Source organism: Equus quagga, chromosome 9 (genome assembly GCF_021613505.1).
Source record: "Equus quagga isolate Etosha38 chromosome 9, UCLA_HA_Equagga_1.0, whole genome shotgun sequence".
In the NCBI taxonomy this organism is placed as follows: Eukaryota; Metazoa; Chordata; class Mammalia; order Perissodactyla; family Equidae; genus Equus; species Equus quagga.
Window position 1 is genome coordinate 121,043,123 of NC_060275.1, and position 21,191 is coordinate 121,064,313.

A 21,191-nucleotide genomic window follows, 5' to 3' on the forward strand; every position below is an offset into this window, starting at 1 on the left:
GCCTGAGAGTACCTGCGCCACAGGCCTGAGTGTGTGTCTACCACGGGTCTGAGAGTACCTGTGCCACAGGCCTGAGTGTGTGTATACCACAGGCTTGAGAATATCTGTGTCACATGTCCATGTGTCCGTCTTCCATAATGCTGTGAAGTGCTGAGAAGCCCACTGTTTTCACCCAACAACCCTACCTGCTAATGAAGGAAGAGCTCAACTCATCCCAAATCTGACCTTTTCTTTGAAAATTTCTGCGTTTCACCTTTTCTTTACTTTCCTGAACCAGGCAATGCAGAGCTAACCACACATTTACACAATTCCTCACTGCGGCTGATACAGTGTGAAAGAATAGGCCTTCTAGTGTTTGCTGTCAGGCACTGAACAATCCACAGAGACTAAGCACCCCTTCTGTACTTGGGACCAGGTGCCTCACCAAGGCCGTGAGCTGCCATTGCTCTGAGATCAGCTCGAGAGGGCTCCAGCCTCCAGGGGATCCAGGATGAATCCAGGAATCAAGGGGCTGCAGATGCAGGGTAGGTGGGGTGAGGTACATGGACTGGGAAAGCCAGCATGTGGAGGACGGGGGCTCCCTTGTGCAAAGGGGCAAAGAGCACAGTGAGACTGGCTGGGTAACCATGTCTCCTGCCTTCGCTCTGAGCTTGGGATCTTTGCAGGCCTGCGGTCGAGGGAGAAAGACAGCATCTTCCAGAGGCACTTTTAGCAGCCATGGGTGCAGACAAGGGACAGGAAGGCAGCAGAGGTTACTGGGTGGCTTGGGGGTGAGGGCGTGGGGTTTACGAGCTTGAAAACGTTGAGTTCAAGATGTCTGTGATAACCCAGGGGGAAGTCACTTGTGTGCCTGGATGTGTGGGCCTGGGTCTGAGGGCCTCTCAGAGTCTGGAGCCTGGGGCCTGGGTCTGAGGCCTCATGGAGCCTAAAGCTTGGGGCCTGGGGTGTAAAGACCTCTTGGAGCTGGGAATTCGGAGTTTGGGGTTGAGGCTGACCTCACTGGGGTAAAACTTGGGGTCATGTGCTGGTGCTGTATCATGAGCGTGTTGACATCCAGAGAGGCATCCAACATGGAAAGGGGTGGAAATCCTCAGAGACCCCCCATGGGGGCCAGTCTTTGAGCCCCACAGATTCTTTACCCCAACCCGACATACTGTGATCAGTGATGTTCTAATCACAGACACAAGATAAGAAACCTACAGCCCTCAGGCCCCCGTCCCCAACCAGTACAGGCCCCCAACAACAGACCCCTATGGACACCAATTTCTGATGCTCCAGACCCATTTATAAATCGCTGACACCCATCCAGAACCCAATGTCCTCACAACCCCTGCCCAAAATTCTGGTTTTGGGAAGCACACTTAAAAGGAGGGAGGCGGCAAACAGCCTAAAGTGATCCCATGAGGGGCAGGGCACAGGGCCACCCTGGGGCTGGCTATGCACTGAGAGTGGTGATGTGGGTGAGCACACAGGCTGGCTGTGCCACTCACTCTACTTTCATGTTTAAAAACCGTAATTTACAGACCACCACAGGGCACAGAGTTGAATCACTGGTACATGATAGAAACCCACATACTTCTAAACCAAATTTGGATTTGTATGTCCAAAGAAATTTTAAAAAATTTAAACTAACTCCTGTAACAGTGGACAGATGGTGTCTCTGGACTTCCATAAGCAGAGCTGTGTGGACACCCCAGAAGGTGTCCCAGGCTCCTTGGAGCTCCCACATTAGCGTGTCTGAGACAGACTGAGACAAGGGGCACGTGTGCTTTATTGCTTACATTGCATATCCAAATGAATACAATAAACCCCTTTTTAAAAAAGGCACATGAAAAGCTCTCTGTGTAAGTTTCATATTATTTTAAAATTCCTATTGGCTAATAAAAGTATTTGCACTACAGAACTAGAGCTATCTAGAAAAGCACATGATGCATTTTCAGCTTGCAGGATACGTGAAACATTATTCTATCCGACTTCATGGCACAATTAAACAGTCACCAAATCAAATGTCTCTATCTGAATAATGATTTAACTATTGTTACAATCGCAAAACATTAATCTGCTTATCCACATATGTACAGTTGGATTCCCAAATATTATATAAAATCTAAAGGAAAAACAGTATCTAACCGTTTCTGTTCCATTTAATTAAAGGTTAAAAGATTTGGCATTTGAAAATGTCTTTTTTTCCGTAAGTTACGTTGCTATTTGCCAAAGGCCAGGGTTATACGATGCTGAAGACCATGGAAAGATACTGTTCATATGAGACCTGAATCCAGCCATCCTGATCCGTATCGTAGCGTCTGAATATATCCGTCAACCTCTGGGAAAAAAACAACAGGCATTTAGATCTTCATAGTTACTAAACAGAAGGAACAAAACGTACTGGGTAAAGACAGTGAGGAACCCAACTTCAGAAGCAGTCCTGTCTGCACATCCCCTAACTCTGACCGAGACCAGAGCAGGGAGGTGTGGGTCGGGTGTCCCTGGACACTCGCCAAGTCAGGCCTGTCCACCAGGGAGGACTCTGGGGCCAGGTGGGGCAGGGTAGGGTGAGAGGTCAGGGCATGGGCTGCAGGCCCAGCTCAGCTACACACCTCAGCCCTGGATCCTGGCCAAGCCCTCTGGCTCCAGGCCCTGGTTTCCCCAGGGGGCCGGTGGTGAACCTGGGACCTCCCTTCCCACTCTAAGACTGGCCTCACGGGGGTTCTCACTAACAATCACCTCTGTTCTGGCCATGTGCTGCTCAGGACACAGGGAAACCAGCCCCCGGTCAGGCTCCTCCCTTGGACCCCAGCCCCCTAGAAGGTGAGGGCCCAGCGCCCAGCCCAGGCTCTGGGTGGGGCCCAGCCACAGAGCGAGGAAGGGCAGGTCTCCCTGCGCCAGCTCAGGGTTCTCTGTCCCGCCCCACCTCCTCTTCTGTCTCCAGTAGCCACACCAGGGCTCCATCTGAATCTGTTCACAGTCTGACTATCCAGCTCAGGTTGGGAGCAGAGGGTGGTCACCTGCACTCAACAGCAGGGAGGGTGAGGTAAGCGCCACTGCAGGGGACAGGCGCTGGCAACCCTAACAGGCTCTGAAGAATCTTAAGAGGAAACAGGCAGAAAGCAATTCCCAGAGACAGAAGAAAACAAGGCCCCAGGGTCATCTTGACCTCGGAGGCTGGCCACCTGCAGAGGGGCAGAGAGCAAGGCTGGAGCCTGGCTTCAGGGCTGTACCCTCCTGGGCTGGGACAGGTTAAACGGCTAACAATAAACCGGGCCCGACACAGCTGACCGTCCACTCAGGTGTCAGCCAGGAGCATCCCAACATCGTGAAACAAACCACAGAGCCACCAGGAGGGAACTCTGGCTTGAACAACAATGAGCAATTCTTTATACTTTAACTGTACTTTCTGAAGATTTCTACACATTTCCCTGTCCTTCTGTAAAAAATGATTTTCTAAAAGCCTTTTTGGAAAAGGCAGATCAAAGAAAACATTTTTGAGGATTTTTCACTTGTGGCCTGCAGCTTTTTTCTTTTAGATTCCCCATATCCATCCAGCATTTAGGGCCACTCTTGAAGGGGGGTGGGATCTGGAGCTGGCAGTCAGGCCACGGGAGGGACAGAGCCCAGCCTGGAGGCAGTGGCTGGCCTGTCCTCAGCCCACAGGGGTCAGAGGCGCTGGGCAAGCTTCTTGTGGGACCCGGATCCCATGCCCAGGTGCTGAGAGCCTGCCCACCGACCTCTGCTTTGGTGGAAATGCAAGGAGCACGAGTTTACTTAGGAGACATAACCTCAAGTGAAAATCCTAACCCTGGGGCAATTTGATGCAGTTCACAGTGAGTTTCCACCGCACTTTTTCCAAAGTGTTGAGACAACACTGCCAACACGCAATCCAGCTGGCCGCACCCAGCCTGAGGGGCAGAGGCCCTCCCCACTTCCAAGATCTGAAGGGTCACCGTGAACACTGTGGCATGAAAGACAGGGACCGATCTGCCCAGACGCACCGGTAAGAAATCACGATGACTGAAGCTAGAAGGCCAGTCAGAGGGACTTCACATTTACTGATCTATTGTTTTAACAAAAAGAAACCCACCTGAGAATGTTTTCTAAAATTCCAAATTACACTTAAAAACCTCATGCTGTTCACATCTCCCAGTGGATTCTAAACCCGATAAGATGTAACCTCAACCTGGATTCAAACGGCAAAGACTTATCTTTTGGAGAAAGGTTCTACTGAACTATTTATGGAAAACATTTCCTTTCCATAAACAGAATCTGCTTCAGAAAAACGGAGGAGGGGGAGACATGGAGGTAATTTAAGGGTTTATCAAGTCACTGTATTTCTAACGCTTAAATCCATGGAACTTGGATCCCCACCTGGAACAGGAGCAGGGGCCTGCGTGGGAACAGCCAAGGCGAGTCCGATCCCTCCTGCCCTCCACCTTAAGTGGGCGTCTCTGAGCAGGCTCCCTACGTTCTGCACTTAGTTCCCTTGGGGGTGAACTCATGAGGGTGTGGGACAGACATCAAAGAAAAGGCTGCAGGGACACGTGAAGTGCAGGGGTCATTGTGATTCACATGCTCCGCCAGACGCTGGTTAGGAACGGCTCCAACACCCCAACGAGACCCGTGAGCTCGGAAGCCAGTTCATGTCTTTGGAGCTTACCTCACACACGAAGGCAGGGCACAGGGAAGCTCACAATGGAAAATTTACCCTTCTCCTCAGAACAGAAACACAAGAAAAACAGCAGAGTACACATGTCAACAGCCCACGGGATACTGCAAAACCACCACCTCTTCCGAATGGCCTGCCCTTTCCAAGGGTAGAAAGAGCACTACCATTCACAGATCGGCTTAACAGGAGAACTCACCACTTCTCCAAAGACGAGACTAACTTGTCGAAGCCCCAGAAGCTAATTTCACACGTGTCTGACTCCATTAAATCACAAACTCCAGAATGGGGTTTCCCTTTCCCTCCGCTCTCATGGCTACTCCCTCCCTGTGCTGCAGCCCAGCTTGCTGAGCACCCTCAGGGATCCCCCGGTCACCTGCAAGACGATGCAGCCCTGGATGAAGTCGTCAAAGGCGATCTGCCCCCGTCCTTGTCTGTCAAACTTTCGAATGAGGATGTCGTGAAACTGGTCAGAGAGCCGGTACCCTTGAAGAGGGAAATGAGACTAAAGAGCGGGCCAGGAGAGCGGACATTTGTGTCAACACCCACCTTCTCCCTCCAAAAGACCCCACAGCCTCTTCTAACAGCTGATAACAAATGACCCAGGGCTGGATGGGAAATACGGGTGCACATTCCTGCAAATCATTCTGCAATAACTTCTCATCTCCAACACCGTGAAGTGACTGAAAGACCGGCAGCCTCTTCCTGAAGGATGAGGAGAAACTCGGAGGCCACTGCTGCACTAAGAGCTGAAGGTCGGTTCATGAACTCAAGAGTTGGCATCAGTCATACTCACTCTGAAGTGCGGCACCACCACAGACCAGCCCGGCTCACTTTCTTAAGTGCAGTGGAGTCACCACTTTAAAAAGACCTTTACTGATGAATTTTATTGCATTTATTAACCTAGATGTGAAAGTTCTGAATAACTTGGCTGTCCCGGATTACTCATGACTAGAGAATGCTTTAAAAGATAAACCTTACTGAGGCTTCCAATTAAAGCATAAACTTAAGGAGACAGGAGATTAATTGACAGATGGTCTCCCACGTAAATCAGCACATTGACACTAGGAAATTGAAAATTACAAGGAGGAAGGCAGCCTCACAAAGTTCAAAACCACTGAAGGTCATCAAACTTTACGGCAGAGTCGCCTATTCCACTTTCAATTCACTGAACATGTGTCGTAAAGGGAGGGAGACGGCTCTGAAGACGTGGGGATGCACGGCCACGTGTCTGTGGGACACCCCCGAGGCCGCGCTACACAAGGATACCTACTTCCTTCCCCCATGATCCCACTACCTGTGTGACTGTGGCATCCTTACTTATTCAGGAGACAAGATCCAGGTGCCCAAATATTTTTACTGGTTTTCAGTCTTGTTGCAATCTTTGCAAGAACATGCACACCTATTGTCTGAGTGAATGTCACAGTTAATTCCCTGTATGAGCACTTGACCACTTTATGAAAAAGAGGCAAACATGCAAACACATGACAGCACCTTCCAGAGTGGTCAGCACGCTCTCTGTGTCTCTGCAACTTAAATCCAGTGCCCCCTTCCCTGCAAGCTGAGTAGAAGACATGACCCCCGACTTAGTCAGGAAAAAGAGACAGCAGTCCCAGACGGGCGCCAGTCCTCTTGGCCTCATTAGTCTCACCTCCTCACGCCCAGCACCTGTGCCGCGGGGCAGCTAAGAGACAGGTGCAGGCTGGTGGGGACTGAGCTTGGGGCATGGTGACGGCACAGTGCCTGTCCAGAGTGTAGACAAGGGGGTTATGCGGCAGTGCCCGTGCAGGGTATAGATGGGGGGACATGAAGCAGTGCCTGAGCAGGGTGTAGACGGGGGGATCCAGGTTCCTAGCTAGTCCTCCGCAGCCCAGCCAGGCCTCCAGCTCCTTCCCGCCCCAGGACTGCTCTCCATGGAGGCCTCCCACTAGTCCCCTCACTCAAGGACAGAGCAAGGTCAGCTGCACTCCCAGTTCCACTTAGAGAACCTGAGCTCAACGTCCTGCCCAGATCTTGACCCACGCCTGGCGAGCTCAGCACACAAACTTCCCGTGGAGTCCCAGAGCCTCCTGCTGATGCTACGTACAAGTTCACGAGGCAAGAAAGGAAGGGGAGGGGGAGGAAAGACAGCCATAGAGAATGTGCCAAGAAAACAATGGGGGGTGGGCAGAGGCCACGTTAGTAACCACTAGAACCAAAGTGTACTTCACATTATTAAAACTTGACATACCTACAATATAGTAGATTATAATCTAACTTTTCTTTTTTCTTCTAGAGGGCATCTGTAAGCACCCTTTTAAGCAAAACATAGAAGGGGTTTTGTAACATGGGCCCAGTGGACACAAGGCTGAGTGAAAGTGCCCCAAATTAGAATCCCAGTGTAAGTACTACAAGCCCTGACAAGCCCCACAACCCTCCAGTTTCCTCTGTAGATGGAAAATCCCACCTTCCTCTCAGACCCACCCACAGCGTCAGAGGCCAGCTGCTCTACTTTGGAAGGCACCTGTGAACACCCCTCACAGCACGGCACACGCAGGCCTGGCAGGCATGCGGCACCCACACACACACACACATGCTGACACGCACTTGAGAATGGGAACGCGCTCTCCAGCACTCTAGCTGAGGCACGGGATTTGCACTGCTGCTCACAGACTTGTCGCCTGTGTGCACTTCATCATCTTCCTGTGCACTGTGACATATCACGAAATATAAGCTGCCTGCAGCTCTTCATTTTCACTCACTTTAAACCGTTTCAAAAGCCTCATTCTCAATGTGCTTATGGCGTCATTCCATTTCACAAAAGATAAATGATTGCATAGCCCTTATCTCATTTTGGATAAAAACTGCATAAAAGTCTCCATGTCAAATAGAAGCCTTCGAGGTATAGACAATATCAAAATATAAATCTGTATGATGCAAATAAAAATTTCACATACACTGGGTTAGAAATCAGTAAGTTGAACAAAGTACAACACACTGAAGTGGCACTTGGGCTCCAAAATGAAATACGCTACACAACAGAGACAAGTGAGTTACCGAAACCTGAGAGCGCCTGCTTGAGCTCGTTCTTGTCAATCATCCCAGAATTGTCCCGGTCGTAGGTGCGAAAGACGTTCTGCCAGTCTGTGATGTACTTCCATACGCCAGTGAACTCGCTGAAGTTCACGCCGGCCTTGTTCTCCCGGTCAAACATAGCTGAGAAATAAGGAACGTGGGTAGCATACGGCCAATGGAATCTCGATGTCAATCACGGCAGTCACCTCCCCAGCACACGCTGGTTCCCTGGGGACCCAGCTGGGTGCTCAACTAGCGAACCCCTAGGTGTAGCTAATAAATGTTCATTTGCTGAATGGGGGGCTGGATGGCTCTGCTGGGGTGGAGCAGGGGACTGCCACCCAGCCTCAGCCCGAGTCACGTTAAACAGATCTGAGATAGACCGTGAAAGGAAAGCACGAGCAACACTCGCTGGTAAAGCCATAATAACACTACTTTACACTGCAGGAGGTTCTACAAGAGCAGGAGCACTGGAGGAGCCGGAAGAGACCGAGCTGCAGAAGGCAAGCGGCCTGCCCGACTCCCCCAACTCCTGGTTCTGGGCCCAGAACATGGGTCTAACTCCCAGACCACCCCTTCATCCTGAGGACCGATGTCCTCCAGCAGGGGCTCCGAGGAGGCCTCTGGCAAGGGAGACAGTGCCAACGAGAGAAAGGCTCCACTGGCTCCAGAGTTTTTCTTAGTAAGAGCTGCTTTTCATTTAAAAAATAAGCCAAAATCCAGCCTCAAATACAAAAGAACCTGCAACCACATTTACATGTAATTGCAAAATGGCTAAAAAATACATAAAAACTCAGTCTGAAGTATGACCACAGAGGAAGTGATAAATTCTTCAGTCTCTTTCAGGGAAAGAGATGGATGTTAACACTGGAGTACAAGTGCTCTTGGTTTGGCAAGAAGCATATCACGATTCAACAAAATGTGACCTAATGAAAATCGGTGAGAAACTGAGCATTGATGCCAACAGTCACGCAGGGCATGGACTGCATGCGCAACGAGCTGGCCCTACATGTAGCTGAGGTCTTCAGAATTGGAAACTGAAAGTGAAGAATCCGTGAGAGACGCGAGGGCAGAAGGAGAGGGCCCACACCCATTTAACCAGAAGAAACAGGGTAGGAAGACACCCCGTACCCGAGCAGGATGGAAAAGCAGCCACACCTGCCTGCCTGCACAGGTAGGATGATGGTGCCTTTACTTACATATGATCGACCTGACAGTCACGGGATTAAATGGAGTCCACGTGCCTGAAAACAACAGGAATTACAGTAAGAGAAAATCATGTACACAGGAAACTAAATTCCTAATCTCTAACACTAGACGCCAATGAAAGGAATTAATTTGCTTTTAACGTAAAGACGCTGGAGCCACGGTTCTCAGCAGGGGACACTCAGTTCTGAGTGCTGGGACTACTGTGAGGGGCCACAAGCATTTCACAGTCAGGGTCCAGTCCTGCAGCATGCAGGAGTCCCTTGGGTCCTGCCAGACACTCAAACAGTTCATAATCTGAGCCTGGAAGCTCATCTTTGTTTACTATATAAACAAGAAATGGTTTTATATTATCTTAATATACACTGAATTTTCCAGGAATGCAACCACCAGCTAAATTGAGGACACAGCACCTAGTTTTGTTAGGAATGTCACCAATTACCATTTCAGAAAATCCTACCACCAGGACCAACACTGCTTCTGGTGCTGGAGTCCCCGAGACACCCAGCGTTCACCTGCATAGCTGCTGTGGTCACTCTACGCACAGGTGCGCACATCAAATCACCTGGTCTTCCCTCAGTAATCGTGCCAAAGCATACTGAACACATGCCATGGAACTTTCTCCTAAAATTACAGTCTGGGCATTATACTATTTTCCTTGAAATTGTGAAAACATAGGTTATATTATTCTATGATTCACTTCAGAATAGAAATGGGGATGTTACCAAATATTTGTTATAAAGGGGCTTGTTGAATCTGATGGATGTGAGAGCTTAGAGCCTGATGAACTGTGATGTTCGTCAGATATCTTTAATGCCCGAGAATCAGTTTTCAGAGCGATTTCTACCTTTACTGCTTTCATAGTCACTAAAAACAAAGTAATTTTTTTTAACGTGGAGGGAAAGCAGTGTCTCTGCCCATCCTCACCTTTCTTCTGTACACAAAACCGTTTCAGCTCTGAGTGGCACCCAGAGACCATCCCCGGACTTCACAGAAAGTAACACTTTTACACTCATGTGTGAAGCTCAGTGGTTCCTCCTGTGCCATGGGCTGGGGGGTCTGAAGGGCACCACCCCTTACATCCACACCACTGGACTTCCCACAGCAACTCCCAAGAGCCACACCCACACACTTCTCTCAGCCTCAGGTGTGGCCCCTCCAAACACACGCACACCCCTCACCCCGACTCCTACGTCTCTTTTAAGCCCCAGAAGAACTGCTTTCTCAGAAATTCCACACTCCCCAGGCCCCAAGTTTAATAAATCTGCTCCACCAGTGCACCTTCTAACTTCCCCTATGCAACTTCTGCAACCGTACAACTCAGTGAAGGCTGGTCTTCCTGCAAACACAGGGGCACAGCTGTCCCCATGCAGGGCACACATCAGCGCTGCACGAGCATCCTTGTGCAGGATTTACAGACGTTTGTAGGGAGGGTGGGCAGGAGTATGCATATAGAGGCATTAGGAAAAGTCAGTATTATTGAAACCAGTACAAAAACTATGTTTCAGAGAACTCAAAAGAAAGAGGAAAATCCTAAACACATGAGAGTATGGCCTCTTCATTTCTGTTTTTCCCTCCCTCAGTCTCTGCTGCTGCATGCACTGAACTAGAGTTTCCACAGAAGAGAAGCCGCCACTGACGAGCAGCCCGAGGAACTAGACGCCCCCACTGGAGTCTTCCTTCCACGTCTGGTACAACCTAAGTGACCACATGGAGAGTCGTCCATGAATGTTCGCTCAACTGATCTGACCGTGCAGAGCTGGAGCAACATCAGCAATGAGACCTCAGCCTCTGAAAGTGGAGGCGGCACCCACAGTCTGTCCCCACTGAGCAGAAGGGCACTAGGCTGTCTCAGCACACGACTTGGCCGAAGAACTTTTAAAGAAAGGCAATACAAGTAAAAGAGTTAAATATTGCTGCAAACACAGGTCCTTCTGTGAAGGCCAGGTACCACCTGGAGAGGCATACGTGGGTGCACACAGATGGTGCGTCCCTGTGAGGTGTGGCCCAGAGGGAACCGGTGGCCATGCTGGAGCACTCTGAGGACTGCAGGGGTCCCAGGCTCAGGAGAGCAGGAGGTCGCCCTGGGCTGAGTCAAGGATGGAGAGAGGCTGCTCCTCTAGCAGGAGACCACAGGCTTCTTGCAGAGCTGTTGAGCGGCCGAAGGCGGAGGCAGGCTCCTGGGACCTCCACTCATCCTTTTTGTCACCCAAATGGGGCTGGATTCTCCAGAGAAACCAAGGGAAAATAACAACAGCCAGCAGTTAATTGACCATCGTGTGCCAGGTCCTGTCGCCTGGTTCCCAGACTAAACATCAAAGCCTACCAGCCCACAATGAAGCAAAACGCCACACCGGCAGACATTTAATATCTCAGTTACATGTACCGCGAGTTAAACGCATGAGTGTCAAGCCTGGAAATCTAAACAGTTTGCATAGCAGTTTTCTGTAAAGAAGCTCTGCAGCACAGTAAGCGGGGTCTACCAGAGCCGCCTGCAGGCAGAGACACCCCACACAGGCAGGTTTCCCACGAGCCCGACTTCCAGCGGCCCTCTGTCCCAGTCCCAGTGTCACTCATGCCCATCTCCTCCCCCATATCCAACATGTCCAGGACCACTCACCTGGCAAAGGATTTCCTGTCAGACGTTTATTAGAAACACACAGTCACTGTACGTGCAAGTCTTGCCTTAATTTCATTTCAAAGAACCAAAGAAAATAGAAACAAACACCATTCTCCACGTAAGCTGAGCACACAGCTTGTTTCACCTGTCACGGGAACAGTGCTGAGGCTCGAAGAAGGACCAGTGAGTGACACTGGCAGAAGGGACAAGTGCAGCCCCGCAAAGCAGGTGGGCACCAGCAGGAGGGAGCAGCACCATCCCACTCAGCATACAAAGGACTTGGGGACTTCCATCTGCCTCCCTTCCTGGGGGCGGGGGAACCCCTCTCTGCTCTGCAGTAATACGGGCTGTTTTTATCCAGAGTGTTCTTTCTTGAAATGACGCCCTGTTAACCACAAACTTAAATTCTGGTGGACAGAGACTTTAGTGAGCGGTCAGTAAGACTTCACAACACCCAGCACCTGGACAACTGAAATAGCTAACTTCTTGGACTCTTCTGGGAGAAAAGGAATCAGACCTTTTTACATCATCAGTGATCACTTAACTGCATCAGACCTGGGACTGGCCTTCTGGGCTCTTCTGCCAGAGAGGAGCTGCATGAGAAGAGGTGGAAGCAGCCCTGTGGGGCTCGGGCCAGGACACCGGGATTCAGGGCGTTTTGCCAGGCCTTGCTGCATTTTCAGGTTCAGCAGAATCCCGAGCTTCACCTGTTACCTTCGATTATGGCTTCAAACGGCCACGACTGGACACATGGCCTTTCTGAAAAGCAACCTGAGTAGTGATCAACAGCCTTAACAATGCCTATACCCTCTGATCTGATAAATGCCACTTCTAGAAACTTATAAAATTTTGAGTCAAATGAAATCAGAAACAATCTAAATTTCCACTAGTGAAACATGGTAAATTCACTCCTGGTAGATACACACCAAGGGGATCTAGAGGAAACGAGCCTGGCTCGAGGCAAAAGGGATCTAAACTTCTAGCTGCCCTATTTTCACATGGAAGAAACTGAGACCAGAAATGGTGTGATCTGCCCAAGGTCGTGGAGTAACTTGTCACCAAAGCCAGGTCCACTGAGTCCCAACCTTCCTTTGTTCCATCTAAAACTCTAGCTGCGCAAGTTTCTGGGAAGAGCAGACGTGACAGGCTGGACTGGGGTCCCCAAGACCACCCTCAGACTGGATGACCCGCTACTCACAACACTTAGATCACTGTTACAGCAAAAGGACACAGTCGAGTCAGTAGATGGAGATGGCACTGGGAGAAGTCCGGGGAAACCAGGCACATTTCCCAGAGTCCCCTCCCTGTAGAGTCACACAGGGTGCATTTAATCTTCCTGGATGACTAACGTCGACACACACAAAGTGTCAGCAACCAGGGAAGTGCCCCTGAGCCTGGGAGTCCGGGGTTTTTCTTGGGGGTCAGTCATGGAAGCTCCAGACGCCCAGAGGGAAAGCAGGTGTTTGCCAAAATCATACTGTTAGTATGAACTATCCAGACAAAGAGGTACAGTGAGACTTGAAGCCCTCGGTGGGCAAAACACTCTCGTCAGTCAGAACATTCCAGGAGGCAGCCAGTCATAAGACAGGCCCTTGGGCGACGTGCAGGCTCTGAGCAGCACAGGCCTGCTGGGTCGGCCCTCTCCCACACACAGGCAGAGGGAAGCTGAAGGCAAATCTCATACTCCCTCTGCTCCATCACCAGGGGCAACACACACGGGGCTGTGGGAGGGACAGCAATGTGACTGAAATAACAGTGTGCAGGGAACTCTGCTCACATGGTCTGATTTCTCCCATTTCTTCTTAATATGAAAACTCTATTTTGATAAAAATACCTTAAAAAGAACATACGAATTATTTTTTAAAGAACAGCTAAAAAACACCTCCTCAAAATACATCAATATGTATGTTAAGGCAAACCCACAGAAGCACAAAAAAGACTTGAGCAAAATTAATGTCCCATAATTCCAACAAATAACATGAAAGTAAAAAGAAAAATATAAAGTTACCTCATTCAAGACGGTTTGTGACATGTTATTTGAAAAGGCAAGAGAACAGTCCTCTTCTGTCTTTCTCCTACCTGTGGACCACATGCCTCCCCGAGAGAAGGCATTTTTAGAAGCTCTCCTACAGAAACAAGTCTTGTAAAGGACTCAGTGTACCGGGCCCACAAGTACTTTTCCAGGAAGGTGTAACTAGATTTTTTTTTTTTTTAAGATTTTTTTCCTTTTTCTCCCCAAAGCCCCCCGGTACATAGTTGTATATTCTTCGTTGTGGGTCTTTCTAGTTGAGGCATGTGGGATGCTGCCTCAGCGTGGTCTGATGAGCAGTGCCATGTCTGCGCCCAGGATTCGAACCAATGAAACACTGGGCCACCTGCAGCAGAGCGCACGAACTTAACCACTCGGCCACTGGGCCAGACCCTGTAACTAGATTTTAACAGCGAGTACTCAGGCACAGATTTAACTGAAGTGAGAAACCATGCTATTTTGTAACTTCAGTTTTTCCATCAGTAATAGACTAATCAATTAAACCAATTTCTTAAGAGTCTAACATTCTAGTTCTAATAGGCAAGCAGAAATCCATTCCTGGAAGAAAAATCAGAAGTCAAAATAACTTGAACTGGGGCCAGCCCGGTGGTGTAGTGCTTAAGTATGTGCCTCTGCTTCAGCACCCCTGGGTTCATGAGTTTGGATCCCAGGTGCCGACCTACACACTGCTCATTAAGCCATGCTGTGGCAGCATCCCACATACAAAACAGAGGAAGACTGGCACAGATGATAGCTCAGGGACAATCTTCCTCACCAAAAATAAATAAATAACTTCAACCGTGTGAGCTATAGGAATCCAACAAGCAGAGGGAAGAGAACTGACACCTGTCCATCCAGTGACCTCCCTGGACACACAACACAACTGTGAACAAGAGCTCCAGCTTGGCCTTCCTTCATGCAACTGACAGTTTAGTAGCCAGACAGCTACAAAAATGATGACAAGAGAACAAGGAGAAAGGACACCACCAAAGGAAAAGGCAAATGCCACGGAGGTTCAAAGGCAGAGGCAGTGCACATCCCTTTAGGAAGAAAGAGATGTGAGACGCGGGGCAGGACGTCACCTTGCAGTGAGGAAAGGCAGGAGGAGCACAGGAGCCACGGCACCCGAAGCACTCGGTGGAGCCAACGTGAAGACACAGGTGGGAAACACGGGCCTCAGAAGTGCCCACCTGCGAGGAGCAGACCCGAAGCAGAACACGAGCAAAGGTGCTGCGGTGTACGACACACACCTGGGTTCCAGTGCAGGCCTGCAACCTGAGAGCTGTGACCATAATTCATCCAGCAAAGCGCTGGTAACGCCATCCCCTACTCTGAGAGCTGTGGAGAAAACTAGAAATCTGTGCTCTAATAACCCACCTCACTGCAGAAAGAACGCAAGTTATGAAGATGTTCATGGTACAGCAAAACAAAGTTTAATTATGTCGGATGGGGGAGAAAAGCAGGCGGGTGAGAGAAGCAAGTAAGGAGCCTAAGACCAGGCCAGGAAACCGCACTTTGTAAAATTCCAAATCCTACGCCTGGCGAGCAGGAATTACACACTTAAGTATTACGTTTTTCAGCAGCTAATCTGAAGAGGTAAATGTAACTGGTTAAAAGATTCAGGGTACAAACACAACATTACACAACAGCCACCACACTCCAGAAGAAGCAAGATGGCCCTCCCCGGAGCTGCCCGCAGCCGCCCCCTCGGGGTTAACAGTGACGACTGCTCTCACCCGTCCCCAGCAGAGCTGAGGGAATCCTGCAGAGCATTTCAGAGAAGTGGCTCTACAAGGGCACTGTGACATGATCCCAGGACACACTTATTAGCTGGGTTAGACCAGCACTGACTTCAGAGTATCTTAGGAATGGGGAACTGAACATCCTCTAGGCAATTCTGTTAAAATCCTCTCTCGAGCAGGCTCCTGGTGGATACCTAGTAGCAGCTCAGTTCAAGATTATGTTCTGGCAGAGTGAAGAGTCATATGCTCCAATGACCAGCTGAACCAGGGGCAGCACTGACAACCCTCCTGAAAATGTAGGAGCCTAAACCCTTCGGTCAGAGTAGAAAGTCCCCAGGCCACACCCTCAGGGCTCAAACAGCAATGCTGACTGAGAGATACTGCTTGTCAAGTGCCCAGCATGGTGTCCACATGGACTGGACGCTCTGTAGGTGGCCACCACCACCATCATCGCTGTCATTAGATAAAGAAAAGCCATCAAAGACTTGACCAGCTCCCCGGCCAACAACAGTGCCAGCAACAATACTACTTACTACTCACCTCAGCCAAGAAGAACAAGCCCTCGCTATGCGCCAGGCTCCCACCAAACACTCCACACGCATCCCTCAATTTACCCTCCCAGTGGCCGTGGGGACCCTGAGAAAGGGCAAGTCCCCGCCCAAGGTCACAGCCTGGAACCGGCAGAGCTGGGACTTGAGGCCAGGCAGACTGACCCCAGCACCCCGGAGCCTCCCAGGGTGGACAGACTGTCCTGCTATTTGACCGTCACTCCCAGGCGAGCAGGTTTCACACAAACTCTAAACCCGGGCAGCATGCTCGAAACTTCAAGCTAGGACAAAAGGGAGACGTCCAAATGGATCAGGAATCCGGCCCCACTCACTGGGAGGAACTCAGAAGGGACGCCTCTGCAGCATTACCCTGAGGGCCGCTCTCATTGAAGGGCCAACCACTCCCGCAGCTGAAATATTCAACGAATGATCTGAAGAAACATCCATTTTAGTCAACAAAGACAAAGTTTTAGGCCAGGATTTGCCAGACTGCAGCCTGTTGGATCCCAGGTGCTCCTGACACCTTCCTAGTAACCCTGTCTTCTCCTTCTCCTGAGGGTAACTCAAGCACTGGAGACTCAAACAAAAAACGAAAACTGGTTAATAACGATCAGAGAAGAATCAAGAAGGCATAATCATCAAGGCAGAAGTAATGGAATTTCTTAACTTCCTGAAAATACTCTACATAATACACATGATGTCATACACTAATATCTGTGGCCCACAAACATTAAACACTGGAAAACAAAGTCAGTGGTATCTACTGTTCTATAAAGCAAATGTATTAACCTATAAACACAAACCCTCAGCTTTATGCAGATCATCAGGCAATAAATAAACTAACACTGGATCCCTGGTACGTGCCAATAGTGAGGGGGCACACGAGCTCTCCTTTCACCCCATATCCAGCTCCGTGAGGCGGCGTCAGCATCCTTGGTCCGTCTCACTCCCTGGTCCAGTCTTCCCACTACATCACACTGCTTCCCACCAAAAAAGATAAGCCTTTCAACATCTTCATAACTTCTTAAAATCAATCCCTTTTCTACTTTAACTGGCACGCCTCTGGAAAAGTAAGCTACAAATCTAAGCATCAAGGAAGACAGTGGGGGGGCTGGACCAGTGGTGCAGCGGTTAGGTTCGCCAGTGTGGAACCACGCACCGCTTGTCAAGCCATGTTGTGGCAGGTGTCCCACACACAAAGTAGAGGAAGATGGGCATGGATGTTTCCTCGGGGACAGGCTTCCTCAGTAAAAAGAGGAGGATTGGTGGCAGATGTTAGCTCAGGGCTAATCTTCCTCAAAAGAAAAAAAAGACGGTGTCTGAGAGATTAAAAAATGGGCAACAGAATCAGATACTTAATGAAATAAGAGGTCTCTAAGAATACTTTCACAGATTAATCATGCTCAAACTGACAAGAACATAACTCCATGGAGAGCCCCCAATGCACCACCATGCAAGAGTTGTAATCCTTTCTTCCCTGTCTCAATGCCTGGTACCCCAGTGATAAGACCACCTCCCCACAATCTGGCTGCCAGCGCCTCCGAGATCCCCAGTGGTTCCCCATCGGTGCTTCTGGGACTTGATGACCCTCTCCAGGGGAGTTACAAGAATGCAGTTACCTAAGAACTCAGCGATCTTCAACACACCTGAGAGTGTCTGCTGTACAAAGATAAACTTTCCATCCTGCCCTAAACTGACCCGAGCCCCCACTGCTCAAGAAGCACTTCCCTGTGCCCATCCACGTGGCTGCTCCACCAGCTCAGCCAGGTACTCCGAGCAGCACTAATGGCCACACTTGGCAAAATAAATCAGAAGCACTTCCACACACGCCAGTAATACTAATTAGGTCTTCATGACTCCTTTGTGCTTGGAAAACAAGTTCAAGAAAGAGGTTATGTACTACAGATGGGTCAGGCTTGCAGTTCAGAAGTCCTGACGGCCAGGCCAGGTCCTACTCACCATTGGATAGTGCTTGCTGAAGCTCGTTGTCCGAGATCACCCCGCTCCTGTCTTTATCAACCCTACAAAATCAAGACCCGTTAACCTGGTAGTTAAAAGTGCAGGAAAAGCAAAACACATCAGGCACAACCACCTAACCCTTGTCAATCCTAGGTTAGCTCTGGCATGTTCCTTCCAGGGGACCTTCTCCTTTGTTCTGCCAGAAAGTCTGGCTCCCTCGTTAGCTGAGAGGAAGGAAACACCTGAGCTCCTGAACGCATCCTAAGCACTGCAACTGCCAAGCCCAAGCTGGTTCTCCCCAGAGAGGGACAGGCTCCCCCTCCTCAAGCCCTTCTCTCCGTCCCCTCCCCGGCCTGTCTGAATCCCACCTGCGCCAGCTTCCCTCTTCCCCACCAAAAGGAAAAGATCCTCTCAGACAATTAGATCATTCTCCGACCACTAGTCACTCAAGTTTCCAGCATTCATTCACTCGGAGGACGCCTAAGGACAGAAGGCACTGCGGGAGCAGTCACCAGCGGCAGCCTTGCCCTTCCCGCAGCTTCCTTCCTGGCCGCGGGCATTTCAGCAATGCCGAGCAGAGCAGGATCCCGGACCCTCCCGGGCAGCAAGAACCCGCCCCGCACCAGCCGGCACTCGGCTGTAGGAGGCGGGACTGGAGGCCGCGACCCCCGGGCGTCTGCAGCGGGCTCGGCCTCTCCGCCCTAGGGAAGAGAGTAGGGGACCAGGGAGGAGGCCGGGGGGAGCGGCTGGAGCAGACGGGGGGCGGCGCCGCGGAGCAGGAGGCCGAGGAGAGCGGAGAACGGTGCGGTGATCGGCCAGGAGGGCCGCATGGGGAGGCGGAGAGGAGGCCGGGGGGTCGGAACGGAGGCTGGGGGAAAGGGACGGGAGGGGCACGGGGCAGGAGGCCGGGAGGAAGGAGGCGGCGCGGAGACAGGGAGAGACGCCGGCAGGCATGCGGCAGGAGGCGGGGGGGGGGGGGACACGGGGCAGGGGGCCAGAGGGGGGGTGGGAGAGAGGGGGGGCCGGGGGGGGGGGCGGGGGGGGGGAAGGGGGGACACGGGGCAGAAGGCCAGAGGAGGGGAAGGCCGGAGGAGGAGACGAGGAGGAGGTCGGGGGGGTGGTAAGGGAAAGGGGGACAAGGAGCAGGAGGCCGGGAGGAGGGCGAGGCCAGAGGAGGACGTCCGGGAGGGTGAGGTCAGGTGCGGGGAAAGGACGGCACGGGGCAGGAGGCCGGAGGCCGGAGGAGACGGTCGGGGGGGAGATCAAGTCGGCGGAAAAGGGGTCACAGGGTAGGAGGCGGGGGAGAGGCCAGAGGGAGATGGAACCGAGACCGGGGACAGGACGGGGAAGCGGCGGAGCCCCAGCGGCGCCGGGCCACACCTCTGGAAGACGTTCCACAGGAAGCTCTGGTCCGGCAGGGCCGCGCCCGCCGCAGGGCCGGCCCCGGGGCCCGGGCGGTACGGATACGCGGCCATGGGCCGAGGCACCGCTGGGCTGAGGAGCGGGCGGCACGGAGACACCTCGGGGCGGCTCCACTTCCGCCTCCACCGGGCCGGCCTGGCGCTCACGCCACTTCCGGGGACGCAGGAAGTGCGTGTCCCCCGAGGCGTCACGGGGCGGAGCACGGGAAATCCCCTCGCGGCCCCGTTGCCAAGCAACGCCCGGGTCGCCCGGGCCCACTGTCTGGGGCTGGGGTCGGGGCCCGCCCCCCTGCGTGCGCGCCCCGGCCGCCTGCAGATTCGCGGGGCGGGGGCTCACTCCGACGCATTTAATTCCTGCGTGGAGAGTCGTGGGAGCCGGTGTGGTGGAGGGGACGGACGCGCAGTGGCGGTCCCGACGCTCCTCGGGACTTTTCCGCACACGCACGCACGTATCGCGGCCCCCATGCGTCCCTCCCCCCGCCCTTGGCCCCGCCCCCTCCTGGCACTGACGCCGCGGCCCCTCTGGCCGCACAGGCCCCGCACGCGACGGCGTTGTCACGCGCCCCCCCGCGGTGGCCGTGGCGCAGTGCGAGCGTCGTGGCCGGAGCCCCAGCCCCGGGCGACCGGCTCCCCGCGGGCCTACGCCCCCTCGTGCTGGACGCCGTTCCCGCCGCTCGGGTGTTAGCCCTGGTTCCGGACCCGCCTCGGGCCGCCCCGGGTGTCGGGGCACGAGCCCGAGGTGTCCGCCCGTGGACGGCCCGTCGCGGCTCCGGCCGCTGCCGCCGCGACGCGCGAGGGCCCTGGGAAATCCCCGGGAGCGCGGCCCCCGGGCCCGGCGACGACGTGGCTTCCCTCGACGGCAGACTCGGCCGGGTCTCGTCTCCTCGGTCCGCGTCACTCGGTGAACAGCCCTTTCTAGGACTTTCCGTAGCGCCGTGACCTGTGGGTCTCTTGGCGCGGCGCGTCCGGGACGCGAGCGGGAAGCGGACGGCGGCCCCGGTCGCGCCTGGGCCCGGAACGCCCGCGGGAGCCGGCGCGCGCTGAAGCGCGGAGCAGCCGGGGGCGCCCGGCGTCCGAAGGCTCCCTTCGCGTGGCTCCGAGGCCGCGCCTGCCCGGGGGCCGCCCGGCCCGTCTGCTCCTCCTCTCCGCAACGGCAAGGCTGACTCCCGGAGGGGAGCGGCTCTTCTTGCGCAACGCGGGTTTAAGGAAAGATCCCGCCCGCGCACACCGGCACCAACGCACAAACGGGTGCGTCTGCAGACCCATCGGAGGCGGCCTGGCGCCCTCGCAGACGGGGCAGCCAGGGCCTCCCGCGCCGCGGCCCTGCCTCCGAGGGCCTCCGGGCTGCGAGGCCGGGCCCAAGCCTTGCGTCCCCCGTGGCCTGGAGCCCTGTCCCCATGTTAGACGGACAGTAACCGGAGACAGCCCAACGCCGAGACAGAGGCGGAGCACCTGCTGCCCGCCCCCTGCTGTGTAAAGCACTGATGTGATTGCTACCCTCTCCTTGCCTGTCTGCGGATTCAGTTCCCTCTAACCGTGTCTGTTCTAAGAAACGTTTAGACGGTGCTCCTGGGTGAGAAGAGAAATAAAGTGAAAGACAACACTACTTTCTTCCCTGCATCAACGCCATCACGTCATGTATCGATTATTATTGGGCCAGTCTTTCTTTTGGTCTCATTTCTCTGAGCTAACTGAAAACGCCTTTATTATCCTTAGACTTTCCCCTAACATTGGCTGTTTCTGGGTGCCAGCAGTCCACCCTCTTGTTTTTCTGTCTCTGGCATATGTTAGGCAGCAGATGACCCAGGCAGTCTCGTGCTGCCTTCTGCCTCGGTGCTTATGCATGTGAATACAGGCACACATTTTCTATTATCTACCCTAACAGCTTTTCCTCTGGAGCTGCAACTGCGATTCATGACTTGTGTCTTACTTTCTCACCAGGACCTCTGTCCGCT

At 52.6% G+C, this 21,191-nt stretch overlaps 1 protein-coding gene across 2 annotated transcripts; it reads right to left on the reverse strand.

The window, feature by feature from the left end:
* Positions 1-1,748: 1,748 nt before the first annotated feature.
* PDCD6 (programmed cell death 6) lies at positions 1,749-19,461 on the reverse strand. 2 transcript variants are annotated; one of them, XM_046671642.1, is made up of 6 exons: positions 19,196-19,461; positions 17,816-17,877; positions 8,911-8,955; positions 7,700-7,852; positions 5,034-5,143; positions 1,749-2,323 (listed from the first exon to the last, which is right to left on the reverse strand). In XM_046671642.1, the coding sequence occupies exons 1-6, from the start codon at positions 19,288-19,290 to the stop codon at positions 2,225-2,227; spliced, it is 564 nt and encodes a 187-aa protein (XP_046527598.1). In that variant the 5' UTR covers positions 19,291-19,461; the 3' UTR covers positions 1,749-2,224. The 2 variants fall into 2 exon arrangements, with proteins under 2 accessions (XP_046527598.1, XP_046527597.1); XM_046671641.1 differs by having other exon boundaries at positions 7,694-7,852; positions 19,196-19,438.
* Between the last annotated feature and the right edge of the window lie 1,730 nt (positions 19,462-21,191).